The sequence below is a fragment of the Aphis gossypii genome, chromosome 1 (assembly GCF_020184175.1).
Source record: "Aphis gossypii isolate Hap1 chromosome 1, ASM2018417v2, whole genome shotgun sequence".
Classification (NCBI taxonomy): domain Eukaryota; kingdom Metazoa; phylum Arthropoda; class Insecta; order Hemiptera; family Aphididae; genus Aphis; species Aphis gossypii.
Window position 1 is genome coordinate 58,929,589 of NC_065530.1, and position 15,568 is coordinate 58,945,156.

The following is a 15,568-nucleotide window of genomic DNA, read 5'->3' on the forward strand; positions in this document are numbered from 1 at the left end:
TATAGTCTTAATTATAATAATCAGTAGTGGTACTCATTGATGTTTTGACAATATTTCTGTGATAACTTTTTATGGTGGTTCTTAGTATTATTCCTACAATTGACCTAAATGTTACAACATTTTCTATACAGTTGATACTTATCTATTTAACCATATGCTATACTTACTGGTTGGTAGCTTATTTATAATTATTTCTAATTATTTCTGACTAACAGTACATTAAGTTCTAAAAAACATATTCTATCTTTAATATGTATTATATCGCAGTTATAGGATTATTAAAATTAATAATTTGTACTAATAAATGTTTGAAGTGTTCTTCATTATAACTACTTTAAGAGATTTTAGATACCGATTAGAGTTCTATAAATTATGATATAAGTTAGTTTTCAATTTACTCAAAAAACAATTGAAATAATATTTTTTTTAAATGTAAAATTTATTTGTACTGCTTTATTTTTAAGTTGGCATCTTAAGAGAATACTATAACAAATGTAATATTACTAATAATATATTGAAAAACTAGTCTTATCATATCTGATGTTTTTACAATTAAAAAATGATCTTAAATTCGCAATATATATTATAACTAGGATTTAGTACCATCTTTACTACTATACATATTTTGTATTTCCCTTTTAAGTTTTTCTTGTTTAGCTATTATTTTCTTTTTCTTCAAGGAATAAGCTTTTGGTTTCTTTACTCTAGGAGGAAATGTTTTTCTAACTACATCTTTCATAGCTTGAAATATATCAACCTAGAGGTACACAAAAAGTGAATTTCCTTTAAAATTTTATTTAACATCATTATTTTAACTCACCGTTCGAGATAGATGAACATAACGTATCAATCTTGATTTTAAAAAGAAATTATCACAGGAATATCGGTTACCATTTGGATCAGTAAGCGTAACATCACATAACGTCACGTTCATATCACTATAAAGTATTTAAATAGGTATTTAAATTTTCATTTTTTAACTCAAAATATCAATAATAAAGTAATACCAATCAACTTCTTTAACAAGTCCGTACACAGAAGTTTCATTTTGTAAATCAATAGTGGTATATTGATTTTCTACTGATTTTACCACACAAACTAAGCTTTCCACTGTCTTCATTTTCATCCTACGAGTCTTTCTCTCCATATTTTTATTTATAGTTCAATATAACTTTTTATGAAATTAAAAATTACAGACGCACGTAGTATAGTTTTTAATTTTTATTTATCATTATCAAAACTGAATGTGCATCAAAATATATTATTGATTTATACAATTTTTTTTAATAATATATTCAATTAATTTAAACCATTACGAGTTCTAATTAATGTATACTAATTTATCTGAAGTAGTGAAAATAAGCAAGTTTAACAATATCGCAATTCACATCACACAAGTTCAAAATATTCTTTACACCGACTATCGAACCATGAAAATACTAAATAGTAAACGGATGGCAGTGGAACGGTGAACGACTGTACGGCACTACGGCGGCTATGCTGCCCGGCTGCTGTGGCCCGTGCTTAATATTTAAACTTGTTGATATTATCACAGAATAAATATTTTTATTTATTTATTTTGTGATATTATCTGTAATTGGTGATACATGCATCTTAGTGATATCACTAAGTAACAACTAACAAGTAAGAACCATTGTATCTATTCTGTGTGAGAACTATGAAGTATGAGGTTACTGCACGGTCTTTGAAGATCTTCTATGATCGTGGCCCGTGGTTTACTCAATGGGTGGTATGGCGATCTTCACTTCATAAAAGATATTATAAAGGATGTTTATTTATCAGTTGCTTCTTAAAGTTTATAGATAAAACCATTGACTAAGATATATCTAAGTGGATAATACCTATAGCTACTTTATACTCCTTCACCTTGAATTGTCTCATGCACTCTTGACTTGTAGCGTAGAAGACAAAACAATAGCTTGTAGCAAAAAAGCTTGTAGTCTACTACTCGAATGATACCTGATAATGATTAATGATTGATGAACTACATAGTCGAGAATTCTAGAGTTCTAGACTTAGACTAATAAAGTAATAACACCAATGACTATTACCTTTTATCCAGTTAACTCTAAAGTAAAATTGCTGTCGAAATATCGACGAATGGTTTTACAAATTATATTTATTTGAGTTAATCTTAATAAGTCATCATGATTCATGGACATAAAATTTATCTCTAAAATATTCATGTACCTACAATTACATGTTATCTTTGCCTACTGAACGTTTTATCTCTGACCGGTGTCAACTCTATCACATGGAAAACCTGTAAACCATCTATTAGGATACGGGCATCAACATGTTGAAACCACAGCAAATACCAAATCTTTTCCGTGTTCGCGTTAATTCGTAGCCATCACGTATTAATATTTTTGAATAAGTGGACTTCCGACTTATTATAATATGTTATGATCTAATATCTATACTCTATAATATGGGCTAATGGCCTAAAGCTGAAACGGGGCTAAAACCACCTGTTCTTATTGTAACTTATACAACAGGTTACGTCACACACATTAAAACCGATCTAATCTTCCAGAGAATATTGGACACTACTAACTTATCAACGTATTGACATATTATTATTATTATTATTATTATACCGCGGCACGACCGTATCTCGAGTCTGGGTTACCGAGTTGAGTGAGTAAATAATAATAATAATAATAATAATAATCGTACTTGTAGTAAAATGCCTATTATAAAAAAAATAATAATGAAAAGTAATAAATAATAATGATATGTGCCGAATGCCGATTGGCGATTACGAGACTATTATAATTTATAATGAGTGTCTACGGTTTCTGATTATTTGTCGTGATTTTCTCGGAAATACATCGTATACTTATTATGCCCCACTAAAAAAGGAACATCTGCATCCTTATACTCATTCGTATAAATAATAATTGAATCTTTTATCATCTACGGATCGCGTGTTTCACTGACAAATATCGTTATTTGTTGAATGTTCGTAGTTTTCAGCCGTGGGTTGAATAATACCGGCGCCAACCGACACACGACGATATGATGGATTCGTCCATTTCGATCAAAGTGCACGTAGCTGTCCAAGCGACTCCTCACGAGATACCTGTCACCATCAATACAACTGTGGAAGATGTAATTATTGAGACCTCGAAGTTGTTAAACATTGGTCCGGTTGCTAGACATCTATTTGGACTGAGAGTCTTGAGCGCCACAGACGACAATCTGTGGTTGAGCCCCTCTCTGTTTATACTATATGCTAAAAATGAACATCACATTTATGAGTATAAGTTGAGGTATAAAATGCCGGATGTCAAACGATTGAAATCAATTGATTGTTATGCTTATAATTTCTATTTTTATCAAGTCAAATCTGATCTATTGAAGAGTAAAGTTACTGGGTTGTGCTATGACACATGCAAACGAGAGCTCATTGGCATGGGTGTTGCCGACATGTATAGGTCCATGTTAGAAGAAGACAAATCTAGAGAAACCGTCGAGCAAAATTATAAACACTTTATGCCCCAAGAAGTAGTTAAGCAACACATGTTTTTTTTGAAAAAGCCTGTTCAAGAAACTTTAAAAATACTTATAAATAACAATACAATTGGCCCTCTTTATGTACCTGTCATCAAAGAAAGTTATTTAGAACAATTTAATTCTATTGCACCAGATTACTTAGAAGAAGAATATAAGGCTTTGTACAGCGAAAATGGCAGTTCTGTGAATGTTGCATTTAGAGTAAATCCATTTCATTCTGAAATGCCTGGTATAAGAATGTGTACTGAAAACAGGAAAGAAGTATGTTAAGTTATTGGTGTGTAGGTAGATAAATGTCTTAACCAACACCTGTTTCAGTGGGTACATTTGGCAGCTATTGAAGACTTGTGCTTTCTATCAACAACTGATGATGGCACTGTTGAAATATCTAGAAAGACTGGTATTCCTATTCATTTGAAATTCTTAAGTACAAGTACAATGTTTTCATTCATAACATTATTAAATGGTTATTATCGTTTAATGGTTAATTGGAATTTTGACTTGTGTGCATCTACTAATACTCCATCTTTGAGCAAACTTAAATCAATTCGTTCTCATGGACCAATCAGGTACCTGTTTTTATTTATATTATTGTTTAGAAAAATATTTTCTTCCTATTAAATAATATAACTTTATAAGTAATTATTTATTAAATTTATTCTATCTTAAATACATTGATCATAATATCATTATTAATTTGACTTATATTTCCAAAACGAAATATGTCTTACTATTATTTATAAATATATGTTAGTAAAAGAAGTTATAAAAAATTAAAAATTTAAATAAATAGATTTTATTTATTCTTTTGATTAATATTAAATATTATACTACTTTCAGAAAGCAGATTATATTTAAGATATTATATACCTAAAATTAGTACTATAAACATTACAGTATTTACATTATAAATTATAGTTATTGTTATTATGCATTGAACAATGTTAAAATGGATTAAAATAATATCTAGAACAAGTTTGAAGTTTAATTAATAATTAACTTATTTTTCATAGTTATTATTCTTGCTAGAAAATATAATTTCAAGTTTTAACTAATACTTAAAATTATATTTTATTTCATAGCATAATGAAATCTACTTCTATCTTGAAAAAAAAAATGTCAAAAAAACATGGAAGTTTTATACTTAGACAAAGTATGAAGAACTATGATAACTATGTCATCGATGTTTGTGTTAATCAGAGGTAACATTTAAACTTCATACATGTTTATTAATTACAATTATAAATAGGTGACTTAAGTAATTATATTAAAATTTTAAATTTTAGCATGAAACCAATGACATATGTAATAGAAAGTAAGGGTGGATTTTATAAGCTTGCTGGTGATGATAAAATAGAATATCCTTCTATTTGGAGACTTATTACTAACAATAAAATGTCTTTGAACTTTATTGAATGCATTTTCCCATCAGATATTGGTAAGTTTTGTTGATTACAAAATAAAGTAGATTAACTACGTAGATAATGCTCTACCTACTCAATTTTTTTTGTAAAATTTGATATTTATTTAATAATTCTTAATATATTAATATTATAATTATTACTACTTATGTTTTACTTTTTAGCTATGAATGAACTATTATTATGTCAAAATACTAGTATTAAACATAGTATAGGTAATGATGATGAAGATGATAAAATTACCGGTCCCCATTTAATTAATAGCGATTCTATACATTTATTAAAAAGTAAGCACTTACTTAAGTAAATAATTATTGTATTAAAAATATAAATCTGCTTACTCTAATAATTTTAATTATTATTCACTAGCCATTTGCTCACCAAAAAAAAAAATGCAATCACTTATGAAAGTTCGAGTGGCTACTTGGTGCAAATCTAAAAGAAATGAATCCACTGTTGTTGTTAAATTATTTCAGGATGATGTTAATATAAATTTGCATTTAATGGTAACTGGTTTTATTAAAATAACTAAACACTTAAATTTAATAATTATTTTTTATAGGATTTGTTAAGTTTATCAAAGAGATGGAGTTCTGTGTCTTCGAGTGCTATTGTACGATTATTTGGTCTATGTGTTGATACACCAACTGCCTTAGTCAGTGAATACTTCGCATTAGGACCCCTTGATACATATCTGAGAACTAATAAAGACAATATATTATTTAGCAATTTAGTTGAAGCTGCAACATATATAGCTACAGCATTATGGGATATGGTAATTTTCCTTTATTTTGTAAATATTAAAAACTATGTTTTTCAATGTAAGCTCTATGAGTGGATACCTTAATATTATTTACTTATAGCCATATTGGTCATATTATATCAAAGTTGTACCTTTTTTTAATTTTATCAATTTCAATTTCTTTTTGAAATGTTGTTGTGTTGTATTCCTATTACTAATTTACATTTGTAATTTTAGGAAACTGCATGTTTAGTTCATGGTAAAATTCGATGTCATAAATTTGTAGTAGCCGAACATACCAAAAATTCCTTTATTGTTAAACTTACAGATCCAGGCATTCATAAATGTTATACTAGCCATGAGTAAGTATTTCAAATTTTTATTATTCAATAATTTTTAGTATATTTTTTTATAAATATTATTAAAATCTATTACAAAAGATATATATCAGGGATGGCCAAACCGCATTTTATTTATCTTATCGTAAAATTTTTATAAAAAAATTTTTTAATATGAATTTATGTATTATATAATAATATGACCTTTTTTTTTACATTTTGACTTTCATATTTATTAATATATTTGGTGGCTCGCGAGTCTCTTCTCGCTGGCCACCCCTGATAGGTGTAAACATAAAATGTATCTGTATAATATATAGAGACATTTAGTACTATTATTTAGTGTTTACATATGTGTAAATGTGTTTTTAGTTTGTATTGGATTCCAACAGAATTTTATAACACCATAGAACTTGCTCGAAAATCTCCCCAAGCTGATATTTGGGCTTTTAGTTCAACATTGTGGGAGTTATTTAACTATGGTATTATATTACCTGATGTTCAAAATGTTGAATTGTTTAAAAAAGTGAGTATTTATTATGCTTACTGCTAATAACCAACATATTCATTAAAAAAAAAAAAATCAAAATTATGTTCCAGAGATTTGAAAAAAATGTAAGGATGCCAAAACCAGATTGTTGTACAGATGACATATACCACATAATGACTGATTGTTGGGACAGTGACCCTTTTATAAGAAAAAAACCACAAGCAACATTAAGAGATTTAAGACAAATTTGGCTACAAAGTAATTGTGTATTATTTGAATATACTTGGCTATTTCCGCATAATGATTACTAATTTTCAATTATGATTAAAGTTTATGCTAGTCCTCAACATGAGTATACACCTTTAAAAAAAGAAGAAATATACTCTGATGATGTCACTTGTTCTGATGCAACAATTTATTATACTTCAGATTACACTAGTAAGATACAAGTTTTATGTACATAACCTTTTTAAAAGTAGATTATATAGAAATTTTTTTCATAATTTATAAACTAATGTGTAGAACAGGGGGCAGTAACTAATAAATACATTATATAATATGCCTTCATTGTATTGTCGTTACAACTAAATTTAATATAAATGTTTTATTTTTTCCTAGTTGAAACATTTTTGGATACTGTATCAAGCTCTTTTTCGGGAAGTGAAACAAAATCAGATTTTATTGATTTTAATTCTAACCCTGTACGTAAATATTCTATAGATTTGTCAATTTCTTAAAATGTATTAATTTAAAATTATTGTTTTATTCATTTTCAGGATGACGGAAGAAGTTATCAAAATGAAAATCCTATGCTCGCAGCTACCAACACAAGCTTCAATCAATTCATGGAACAGGTAATTAAATATTTACAAACAACTATTAGATTTATTCTCTATATTTGAATAATTAATTAAGAATTTTTTTCAACCCGTCGTTGGTATTGAATTAATGCTACGCTCACTTAATTGTTTTTTCATTATTATTATGTACTCAATAGAACATTGAAACCGTTACCAAAATATTTATTTTTAACGGTTTTTAAAAGATAATATTTTTTCTTTAAAATACATATAAATAATAATAAAATTAAAAACCACATTAATAAAAACATCTGATATGTAAAAGTAAAACATATAAAATATATAAAATATTATTTTGAATTTTCTTTTTTGTTTACTTTACATAAAATTATATTATAATATCATTTAAGTGGTCAAATGTATTTTGACCATTGCTACACAATATGCATGTATATGAAGTGATGCTCAGACACTCAGTGCTCACCTTATGGATACTGATGACTGCAGGTCAATAATCAACAAGTCATAAAAAAATGTTTACAAAATTCTTATATTTACAAAATTACATTTAGAAACATGTCAATTGAATAAACGGCTTCAAAAGAATTTTATAATATAACATACTAACTAAAAAAGCTAACGATTTTTTCAAGTGAGCTCATGATACAAATTATAGGTTAAATAATATACATTATAACAGCCAACAGGGATGGCAAATCCATGGTACACAAAAATTAAAATATTTTTAATACATATATATATATTAGTAGCTGACGTTACTTACATTTTATATAATAATAAACTATACAAATATATAATATTTTTCATGGCATACTTAAAAAAAAAGGTTATATTTAGCATGTAGCATTTAAATAATTTGCCACCCCTGGATTATAATATAAATTTATGAATTTTAAATAAAAAATATTTATTATGTGTAGCTTACATCCACGGAAGAGATAAAGAACAATTTGCAAAGTGCTATGAACTGCCAAAAAAAAACATATCAATTCAATAATGCTACATTGACATTACAACAAGTTATAGGACAAGTAAATATTTTTGATTTAAAATTTATTATTAAAACTATACATAATACCATACTGTGATGGGAGAATTCGGTTTTTGAAATTAACTAGTTCAAGTTCTTAAAATTCAACTTCAATTTGCTATTAAATTATACTGTCTTAATAAAATTAGTAGATACGATCGTGAATATCATACAATTATTAAAATAATGTAAATTCAGTGTTAACTATCATACAGATGACAGATCATAACATAGTTGGCACTTACACTGCACTTTTCTAAAACGAAATTATAAGAATAATATTCTAAAGAAATATCAACTTTGTACGAATCAAACAGTACGTTTATTATAAAATTAGTATATCTTAATATGTACTATGAAGTATAAATTAATAAAAATATGTAGATCAGTGATGGGCCAAAGGGCTCAATTTTGTCACAATTACATCAACTTTTCAAATGGGTGAAGGCAGTGGCATCAAACTTTGGTCACAGCCTGACTTTTCATTCACATTTTATTTACTTCATAGTTTTGTTGTAAGTAAATAATGTATATTAGAATATATTGTAGGATCGTAGTGGCGGTAAATAATTAAATATAAAATTATGTCACTTTAAATTTAAGTTCTGTGTGCCACTGTCTGTACCCGAAAACATCTCAATTGTGTCAATGAATGAACCAAAAATATTCATGGTTATAATTCATAAAAAATAAGAACTCATTTTATATCTAAATATTTTATTTTTCTTTAAATTGAACACATTTATGTGTAATTCACACAAAATTAATGTTGTTATATTATCGATTTCATTTTCATCACCATAAATACCAAAAATTCTAATTATTATAAATTCTCATTAGGGATTTTATGGAGTTGTATTAGAAGGATTATTAGAATATAGTGATAATAAAACCAAAAAAGTAGCTGTGAAGCATATGAAAAGATCATTCCAAACTGAGGATTTCCAAAGAGAAATTGGAATTATAGAAGTAAGTCATACTTTTCTACTCAAGAAATATGTTGTATTTATGTTGTTAAATTTTCATTTTAGGGACTTAGCCATCCAAATATTGTTGAAATTGAGGGTGTATTAGAAGAACCAAATTTAATGCTCGTAATGGAATATATAGAACTTGGTTCATTAAGCAGTTACTTGAGATTACATGAAGATGAACTCGTGGAGGAAACTAATAGATTATTGAAATACTCTTTGGACATTGCTCAAGTAATTCTATATTTAAACTATATTAAATACTAATATTTTAATCTTCACTTTATTATATTATACATTTTTATGTTGGGCTTTATCAATACCAAACATTGTAAAATACTATATTCATAAAAATATTTAATTAATTAAGTAATAAGTACTTTTAGAGTAAAATGTTAAATGTATTTTATGTATAATTTATGTTAGGGAATGGAATATTTAGGAAGCCTAAATATAATACATCGTGATTTAGCTACAAGGAATATTTTGGTATCAAGCCCGACAACTGTAAAAATCTCAGATTTTGGCCTAGCTCAATTTTTACCTGATGAAAAATATTATTATTTACAAACGATGCGAGATCTGCCTTTAAAATGGTGAGTTTTGTTATGATTACATTAAAATATTGATATTAAATCTTAAATTCTATACTTTTATAGGCATGCTCCAGAAGCTATTTTGTATGGAAAATTTTCTCCAAAAACTGATATTTGGGCTTATGGTGTATTACTTTTTGAAATTTTTTCCTTGGGTAAAGAACCAAATGTAGTTTCCAAGTTGGAAGAAAGATTAGACGTTGAAAAACTAATAAGAGTTTTAGAAGAAGGTCACCGGTTACAGTGTCCATCATGTCCACCATGCAGTATAGACATATATAACAAACTTATGAGGCCTTGTTGGGCTTATGTAGCAGGTGATCGTCCAAATTTCTCAGATTTAATAAATAATATTAAATCACTTATGACTCTTGAATCTGCTGAACACTTCACACGAGGATAACAAAGATGTTTTGAACAAAATATTATCATGACTTAATAATTTTACCAGACAATCAAGGGGTACAATGAACCTATATTAACAATCAAGTGTTCTGAACAGTTCATTATGATTCAGCAAGAACTTAAATTACGAGAATAATAATAAAATTAATGTGTATGTTTGAAAAAGTACTTAGAATACCTTAAGTGATAACTAAATACAATTCTCAAGAGTTATTCAATTGCAAATATCAAGTATTTAGAAATTTTGTATTTTCAAAAAAAATTGCACACTAGTAATCTAGTCAAACAAAATAAATATATTACTATACATATTTATAACCTTAAATGTTTTGTTGTAATGGAGGTGTAGATGAAGAAACAGCAGAAACCAAATATTCTTGTATATATGTTAAGATTTAATTTACTTCTATCGTATATGCTAGTTGATACTAAATACTGTAGTTATTATTTGCTTAGTTAAAAAAAAAATGTTACTTAATATTTGTATGCAATAAGACTGTACCCATTATGTTAATTCGAAAACTTAGTATTTAATAATCATAATGTAATTAAAATATGACGGTGAGGAAAACACAAGAACAAAACAAAGGATTTTTGTTGAAATACTGTCAATGAAAAATGCAAGACTTTTTTTTTTAAATAAACTGTATTGTACTTAAAATGAAAATACAATTTATTTAGCTATGGTAGAACTACACTTTCCACAATAGAATCTGTTGGACATCTCAGCCATGAATACCCCAGGCCCACAGTTTTCAGCAGTACACTCTTTCCTCAACCTATGCACTTTTCCATTCTCATCAACCTATAAATAATGATAATTATAAAAATCACATTTTAAGTTAAGAACTGATAATTCATACCTTATAAAATTTAAGTATTCCTAACTTAATCTTCTTCTTTTTATGTTTGATTTTTTTAGGTGTGGAATAATTCTTCTTCTTACGTTTTTTAGCACCACCTCTTAAACGAAGTACTAAATGCAGTGTTGATTCTTTCTGTATATTATAATCAGATAGTGTGCGGCCATCTTCCAATTGTTTTCCAGCAAAAATAAGACGTTGTTGATCTGGGGGTATCCCTAAATTACAAATTAAAAAAACAAGTTAATAATTAACAATGTTAATAGTTTGATACCCAAATATCTACTAAGTATAATTAATACATTTTAGTAGAATATTGGTAATATTTACTGTAGATAAAACAATGGTATAAATCAATCTAAAGAACCTAACCCATCAAAAACTATACTTGTTTTTCATAAAGAATTCATTTACTTCAGATATCATAAATATTAGTTTTAGAAGATAATTTAATTATGGCTGACATTTGGAATAAAATAATTTCTATTACATATTTTTTTTAAATTTTGATATAGAAAAAAATTAAATCTTGAACAAGTAGTTAATTAGTTAAAAATATTAAATTCACTTTTATATTGGAAGTAGGTTTTTGAAAGAAGGTAGGTAATATATTTTATTTATTAGTTATTACTTTTAATTTGAACACTATATATATATTGATTTACTATATTAAAGTATTGTATAATATAGATTTTAATTAAATAAGTTGTAACCAATGATAGGTATAACATATAAATGACAGTAGGATGTCAACAGATTTTGGTGCTATTTCAAAAATAATAGGTATTAAATTTACCTTCTTTATCTTGGATTTTGGATTTTACATTTTCAATAGAATCCGATGATTCAACCTCAAGGGTAATTGTTTTACCCGTAAGGGTTTTAACAAAAATTTGCATCTTGACCTATAAACAAGTAAAAAAAAACAATAAGTATACAAATATTGATTAAAATATTTAAAATTTAATAATATCAATGATTTTAAGATAGGTAGTAAAGTTTAAATGGTTTTTGTAAGCACTTCAAACAAAATTAATTAATATTTTATAAATGTATAATATGTATTGTATTGCCACAACAATAAGATAATATTGAAATCAATTATAAAATGCAGGAAATAATATTTCTATCAATAACATTAATTAAGTGTTAGTACATAAAACCTAACTATTGGGAAAGGCCAGTTCAAGATTTTATTTATTAAAACTAAAATTCGGTAAATTAAAATGCTTATTAAAAGTAAGCATTATTATTTATATTTTAAATTCTCATAATTTATAACCAAGGGATTTAACCTACAAATACAACAATATTATATAGGGTTAACGAAAAAAATGTAACAAGAGCATTTTTATATTATTAAGGTCTACAATAATAGTATAAAACACTAACAAACAAAAGAAACATAATACTTACGAATTAACTTCGCACAAAATGAAACGCCAAGTGAATCTCAAAATCAAGTTCAAATCGGAGCCATAGCCCTAAGAGAAAGATCAAAGAATCTTCTACTATACGAGACATAACGTCATAACCTATAAAAAATTGACAAATACAACAAACAAGTTGTTCACTTTTGAAAACTTAAAATGTCTCTTTTCCAAATATTTTTTAACAATACTAATTTATCAAATTATATATTGTTCCCGCCAAATAATTACAGCAACAAATGATAAAAATTAGTAATCTAAAATCTTAGGAGTTTACGATTCGTATAGTACTATAGGGCAATTAAAGGCATACGCTATATTTATTTTGATTTTAGTATATGTATCAGTAGTTATTATAACTTAATACTTATTACTTACGTAGGTACTAGGTATAGTTATTTTTTCACTGCACACATTATTTCAGTTGTCAAAATTTCTCTGTTATTGTCGTCCATCGTCATTCTTTATGTATTTTTATATGCTGTTGGATGTAGTGTTATAGTCTACTGTAATGCCAGTAGCTAAATAGCATCAACGTTTATTTCTTTAAAAACACATTATTTATTTAAACTATAGTTGTTGATCTTATTTATTTAAACAAAATGAGTCTGTGGGCTGATAAATACCGACCTAATTCTTTACAAAAAGTTGATTACCACCTGGATCAAGCTCAACATTTAACTAACCTTGTTAGTATACTGATTAAGTAGTAGATTTATAAATTTTTATTGTATTTATGTGTTCATATAATAATTTTGTAAAATTAATTTATAGGTAAATCAAGGCGATTTTCCACATCTACTATTCTACGGACCTAATGGTGCTGGAAAAAAGACTCGTATTTTAGCATTGTTACGACAACTGTATGGCCCTGGTGTCGAAAGGTTACGCACTGAACACATGAACTTCATGGTATAAGACTGATATAAATCTATTAGTTATCCACTACTTAACTGATTAATTACTTAATAATTTTTCATAGACTCCTTCAAATAAGAAATTTGAGATAATGACTGTTGCTAGCAATTATCATATAGAAGTAAATGCTAGTGATGCTGGTATGTATGATCGCATTGTAGTTATGGAACTCATAAAAACTGTTGCTCAAACTCATCAATTAGATTCAACTAAGCAACGGCATTTTAAAGGTAAAACATTTTATTGACATTTTTGGGGTTTTTTTTTTTAACTTAACAATTATGTTACAGTTATCTTATTAACTGAAGTGGACAGGCTTACTAAAGAAGCTCAGCAAGCCTTGCGACGAACAATGGAAAAATATATGGCTACTTGTCGTATTATTTTGTGTGCCAATTCCATTGGTCAAGTGATTCCAGCCATACGTAGTAGATGTTTAGCTGTGCGTGTTCCAGCTCCTACTCATGAAGATATTTGTAAAATTTTGAAAGTAAACATCAATGTTTAATAACTAAAATAAGTAAAAAATATACTTAAGTTCTCAAGTATATTAAATTGTTAAAAACAATTGCTTTTTTTTATGATTGAGAGGGATAAGAACCCAAAGTGGATATTTGTTTTTAACTGATTTTAAAAATTTAATAGGCCAGCTTAGCCATTAATGTTCAATCTTTAGCCTTTAACCATTGTTGGTGATAAACATGTTCATATTCATAACTGTTGAAAAAATATAATATTGTGTTCTGGAAAATTATTGTCACAGTGACAATCAGTAGCTTAGGTACTGAGGCAAAGTATTTATTATGCCTCTTAAATTATACTCTTGGTCACTAAAACAGTATATTACATACATAATAAATAAGTTCATAATAATTTCATGTAGTGCTAGATTTAGAATAGGTGCCGCCCCTACCCTAAGAAAAAAAAATGTAAATATTTACATAATTTTTTTCCATTTCTTACAAAATTTGCTGATTTTCCTGATTCCATGTTCTACAGACTAAAGTCCAATATTGTAGTAAAATAATTGAGTATTATTTTACAATTGGTAACTAGTCACTTATAAATATATGTAAATATGATATGGTTACTAATAAATCTTATTTATGTTTCCAATAATTACGGTATTGATGTATAGTATTATTTTTTGTCTAGTCAAATTAACATTTATATTTTATTTATTTGTCTTTAATGTGTTACAAATCATTGTAATTATTCTATAATATTTATAGACGATTTGCAAAAAAGAAGGATTAACATTACCAGATGAATTGGCTTTAATTATCTCTCAGAATTGTGAACGTAACTTAAGGCGAGCTATATTAATGTTAGAAGCTAGTAAAGTAAAACAGTTAGTATTTACATATATATTTATAATTTAATCTTTTTTTTAAATATTTGTAGTATTATTTATAATTAATTCAATTGAATTTTAAATAATAGGTATCCTTTTGATGTGAAACAAAGTGTTGTTGTACCAGATTGGCAACTTTATATTGGCGATACTGCCAAACAAATACTAAGCCAACAAACTCCTGGAAAATTGCTTGAAGTTCGATCTATGCTTTATGAATTGATTGTTCATGGCATTCCAACAAACGTGATTTTTAAAGTAAGTAAAATCAGATTATACTATAATATTATTAGTGATAACACAGTTTTTTCATGAACATACAATTTTCAGTTTTTACTTAAAGAGTTGGTGAAAAACTGTGACGTTTCGTTGAAACACGATATTGTTGAGATTGCATCGTTTTATGAACATAGTTTATTAAAAGGCAATAAAACCATGTTTCATTTAGAGGCATTTGTCGCCAAATTTATGTTACTTTATTCAAAATTCATGGAAGAGTCATTAAATGGTATATTTTAATTTGTATTTTACATTTAACTAGATTTCTGTTAACCTTAAATTATTGTTAAAATAACATTGTATACTTAATCACTATTTAATTTTTATAAAATTAATTATAAATTTTATTTAAATATACAGGTTGAACATT

At 26.7% G+C, this 15,568-nt stretch overlaps 4 protein-coding genes across 4 annotated transcripts; 2 read left to right on the forward strand and 2 right to left on the reverse strand.

Moving 5' to 3' along the window:
• Window positions 1-433: 433 nt before the first annotated feature.
• Window positions 434-2,192, reverse strand: LOC114128544 (uncharacterized). Its single transcript, XM_027993073.2, has 4 exons — window positions 2,073-2,192; window positions 1,008-1,980; window positions 821-938; window positions 434-757 (listed from the first exon to the last, which is right to left on the reverse strand). The coding sequence occupies exons 2-4, from the start codon at window positions 1,145-1,147 to the stop codon at window positions 590-592; spliced, it is 426 nt and encodes a 141-aa protein (XP_027848874.2). The 5' UTR covers window positions 1,148-1,980; window positions 2,073-2,192; the 3' UTR covers window positions 434-589.
• Window positions 2,193-2,655: 463 nt separating this feature from the next.
• Window positions 2,656-11,026, forward strand: LOC114128558 (tyrosine-protein kinase hopscotch). The gene is made up of 18 exons (XM_027993094.2): window positions 2,656-3,801; window positions 3,859-4,109; window positions 4,623-4,742; window positions 4,827-4,978; window positions 5,126-5,248; window positions 5,331-5,467; window positions 5,524-5,736; window positions 5,941-6,065; window positions 6,414-6,567; window positions 6,642-6,789; window positions 6,862-6,969; window positions 7,150-7,232; window positions 7,308-7,385; window positions 8,273-8,383; window positions 9,223-9,351; window positions 9,414-9,587; window positions 9,780-9,949; window positions 10,013-11,026. The coding sequence occupies exons 1-18, from the start codon at window positions 3,043-3,045 to the stop codon at window positions 10,350-10,352; spliced, it is 3,375 nt and encodes a 1,124-aa protein (XP_027848895.2). The 5' UTR covers window positions 2,656-3,042; the 3' UTR covers window positions 10,353-11,026.
• Window positions 11,010-12,782, reverse strand: LOC114128561 (uncharacterized). The gene is made up of 4 exons (XM_027993099.2): window positions 12,634-12,782; window positions 12,014-12,122; window positions 11,218-11,435; window positions 11,010-11,159 (listed from the first exon to the last, which is right to left on the reverse strand). The coding sequence occupies exons 2-4, from the start codon at window positions 12,114-12,116 to the stop codon at window positions 11,028-11,030; spliced, it is 453 nt and encodes a 150-aa protein (XP_027848900.1). The 5' UTR covers window positions 12,117-12,122; window positions 12,634-12,782; the 3' UTR covers window positions 11,010-11,027.
• A 124-nt stretch (window positions 12,783-12,906) lies between these two features.
• Window positions 12,907-15,555, forward strand: LOC114128560 (replication factor C subunit 3). Its single transcript, XM_027993098.2, has 7 exons — window positions 12,907-13,336; window positions 13,422-13,559; window positions 13,630-13,795; window positions 13,856-14,055; window positions 14,798-14,916; window positions 15,009-15,177; window positions 15,250-15,555. Exons 1-7 carry the CDS (start codon window positions 13,250-13,252, stop codon window positions 15,436-15,438), a joined length of 1,068 nt encoding a protein of 355 aa, XP_027848899.1. The 5' UTR covers window positions 12,907-13,249; the 3' UTR covers window positions 15,439-15,555.
• The last annotated feature ends 13 nt before the right edge of the window (window positions 15,556-15,568 follow it).

Coding starts and splice junctions, on each gene's coding strand:
- LOC114128561 (XM_027993099.2), bottom strand. CDS start 12,116: ATGCAAATTTTTGTTAAAACCCTTACGGGTAAAACAATTACCCTTGAG. Junction 11,436..12,013: donor CAAAATCCAAGATAAAGAAG/GTAAATTTAATA, acceptor TTTGTAATTTAG/GGATACCCCCAGATCAACAA. Junction 11,160..11,217: donor GAATACTTAAATTTTATAAG/GTATGAATTATC, acceptor CATTATTTATAG/GTTGATGAGAATGGAAAAGT.
- LOC114128560 (XM_027993098.2), top strand. CDS start 13,250: ATGAGTCTGTGGGCTGATAAATACCGACCTAATTCTTTACAAAAAGTT. Junction 13,337..13,421: donor CTCAACATTTAACTAACCTT/GTTAGTATACTG, acceptor ATTAATTTATAG/GTAAATCAAGGCGATTTTCC. Junction 13,796..13,855: donor TAAGCAACGGCATTTTAAAG/GTAAAACATTTT, acceptor ATTATGTTACAG/TTATCTTATTAACTGAAGTG.
- LOC114128558 (XM_027993094.2), top strand. CDS start 3,043: ATGATGGATTCGTCCATTTCGATCAAAGTGCACGTAGCTGTCCAAGCG. Junction 5,468..5,523: donor ATATAAATTTGCATTTAATG/GTAACTGGTTTT, acceptor TATTTTTTATAG/GATTTGTTAAGTTTATCAAA. Junction 8,384..9,222: donor TACAACAAGTTATAGGACAA/GTAAATATTTTT, acceptor AATTCTCATTAG/GGATTTTATGGAGTTGTATT.
- LOC114128544 (XM_027993073.2), bottom strand. CDS start 1,147: ATGGAGAGAAAGACTCGTAGGATGAAAATGAAGACAGTGGAAAGCTTA. Junction 939..1,007: donor CTTGTTAAAGAAGTTGATTG/GTATTACTTTAT, acceptor AATACTTTATAG/TGATATGAACGTGACGTTAT. Junction 758..820: donor ATGTTCATCTATCTCGAACG/GTGAGTTAAAAT, acceptor GTGTACCTCTAG/GTTGATATATTTCAAGCTAT.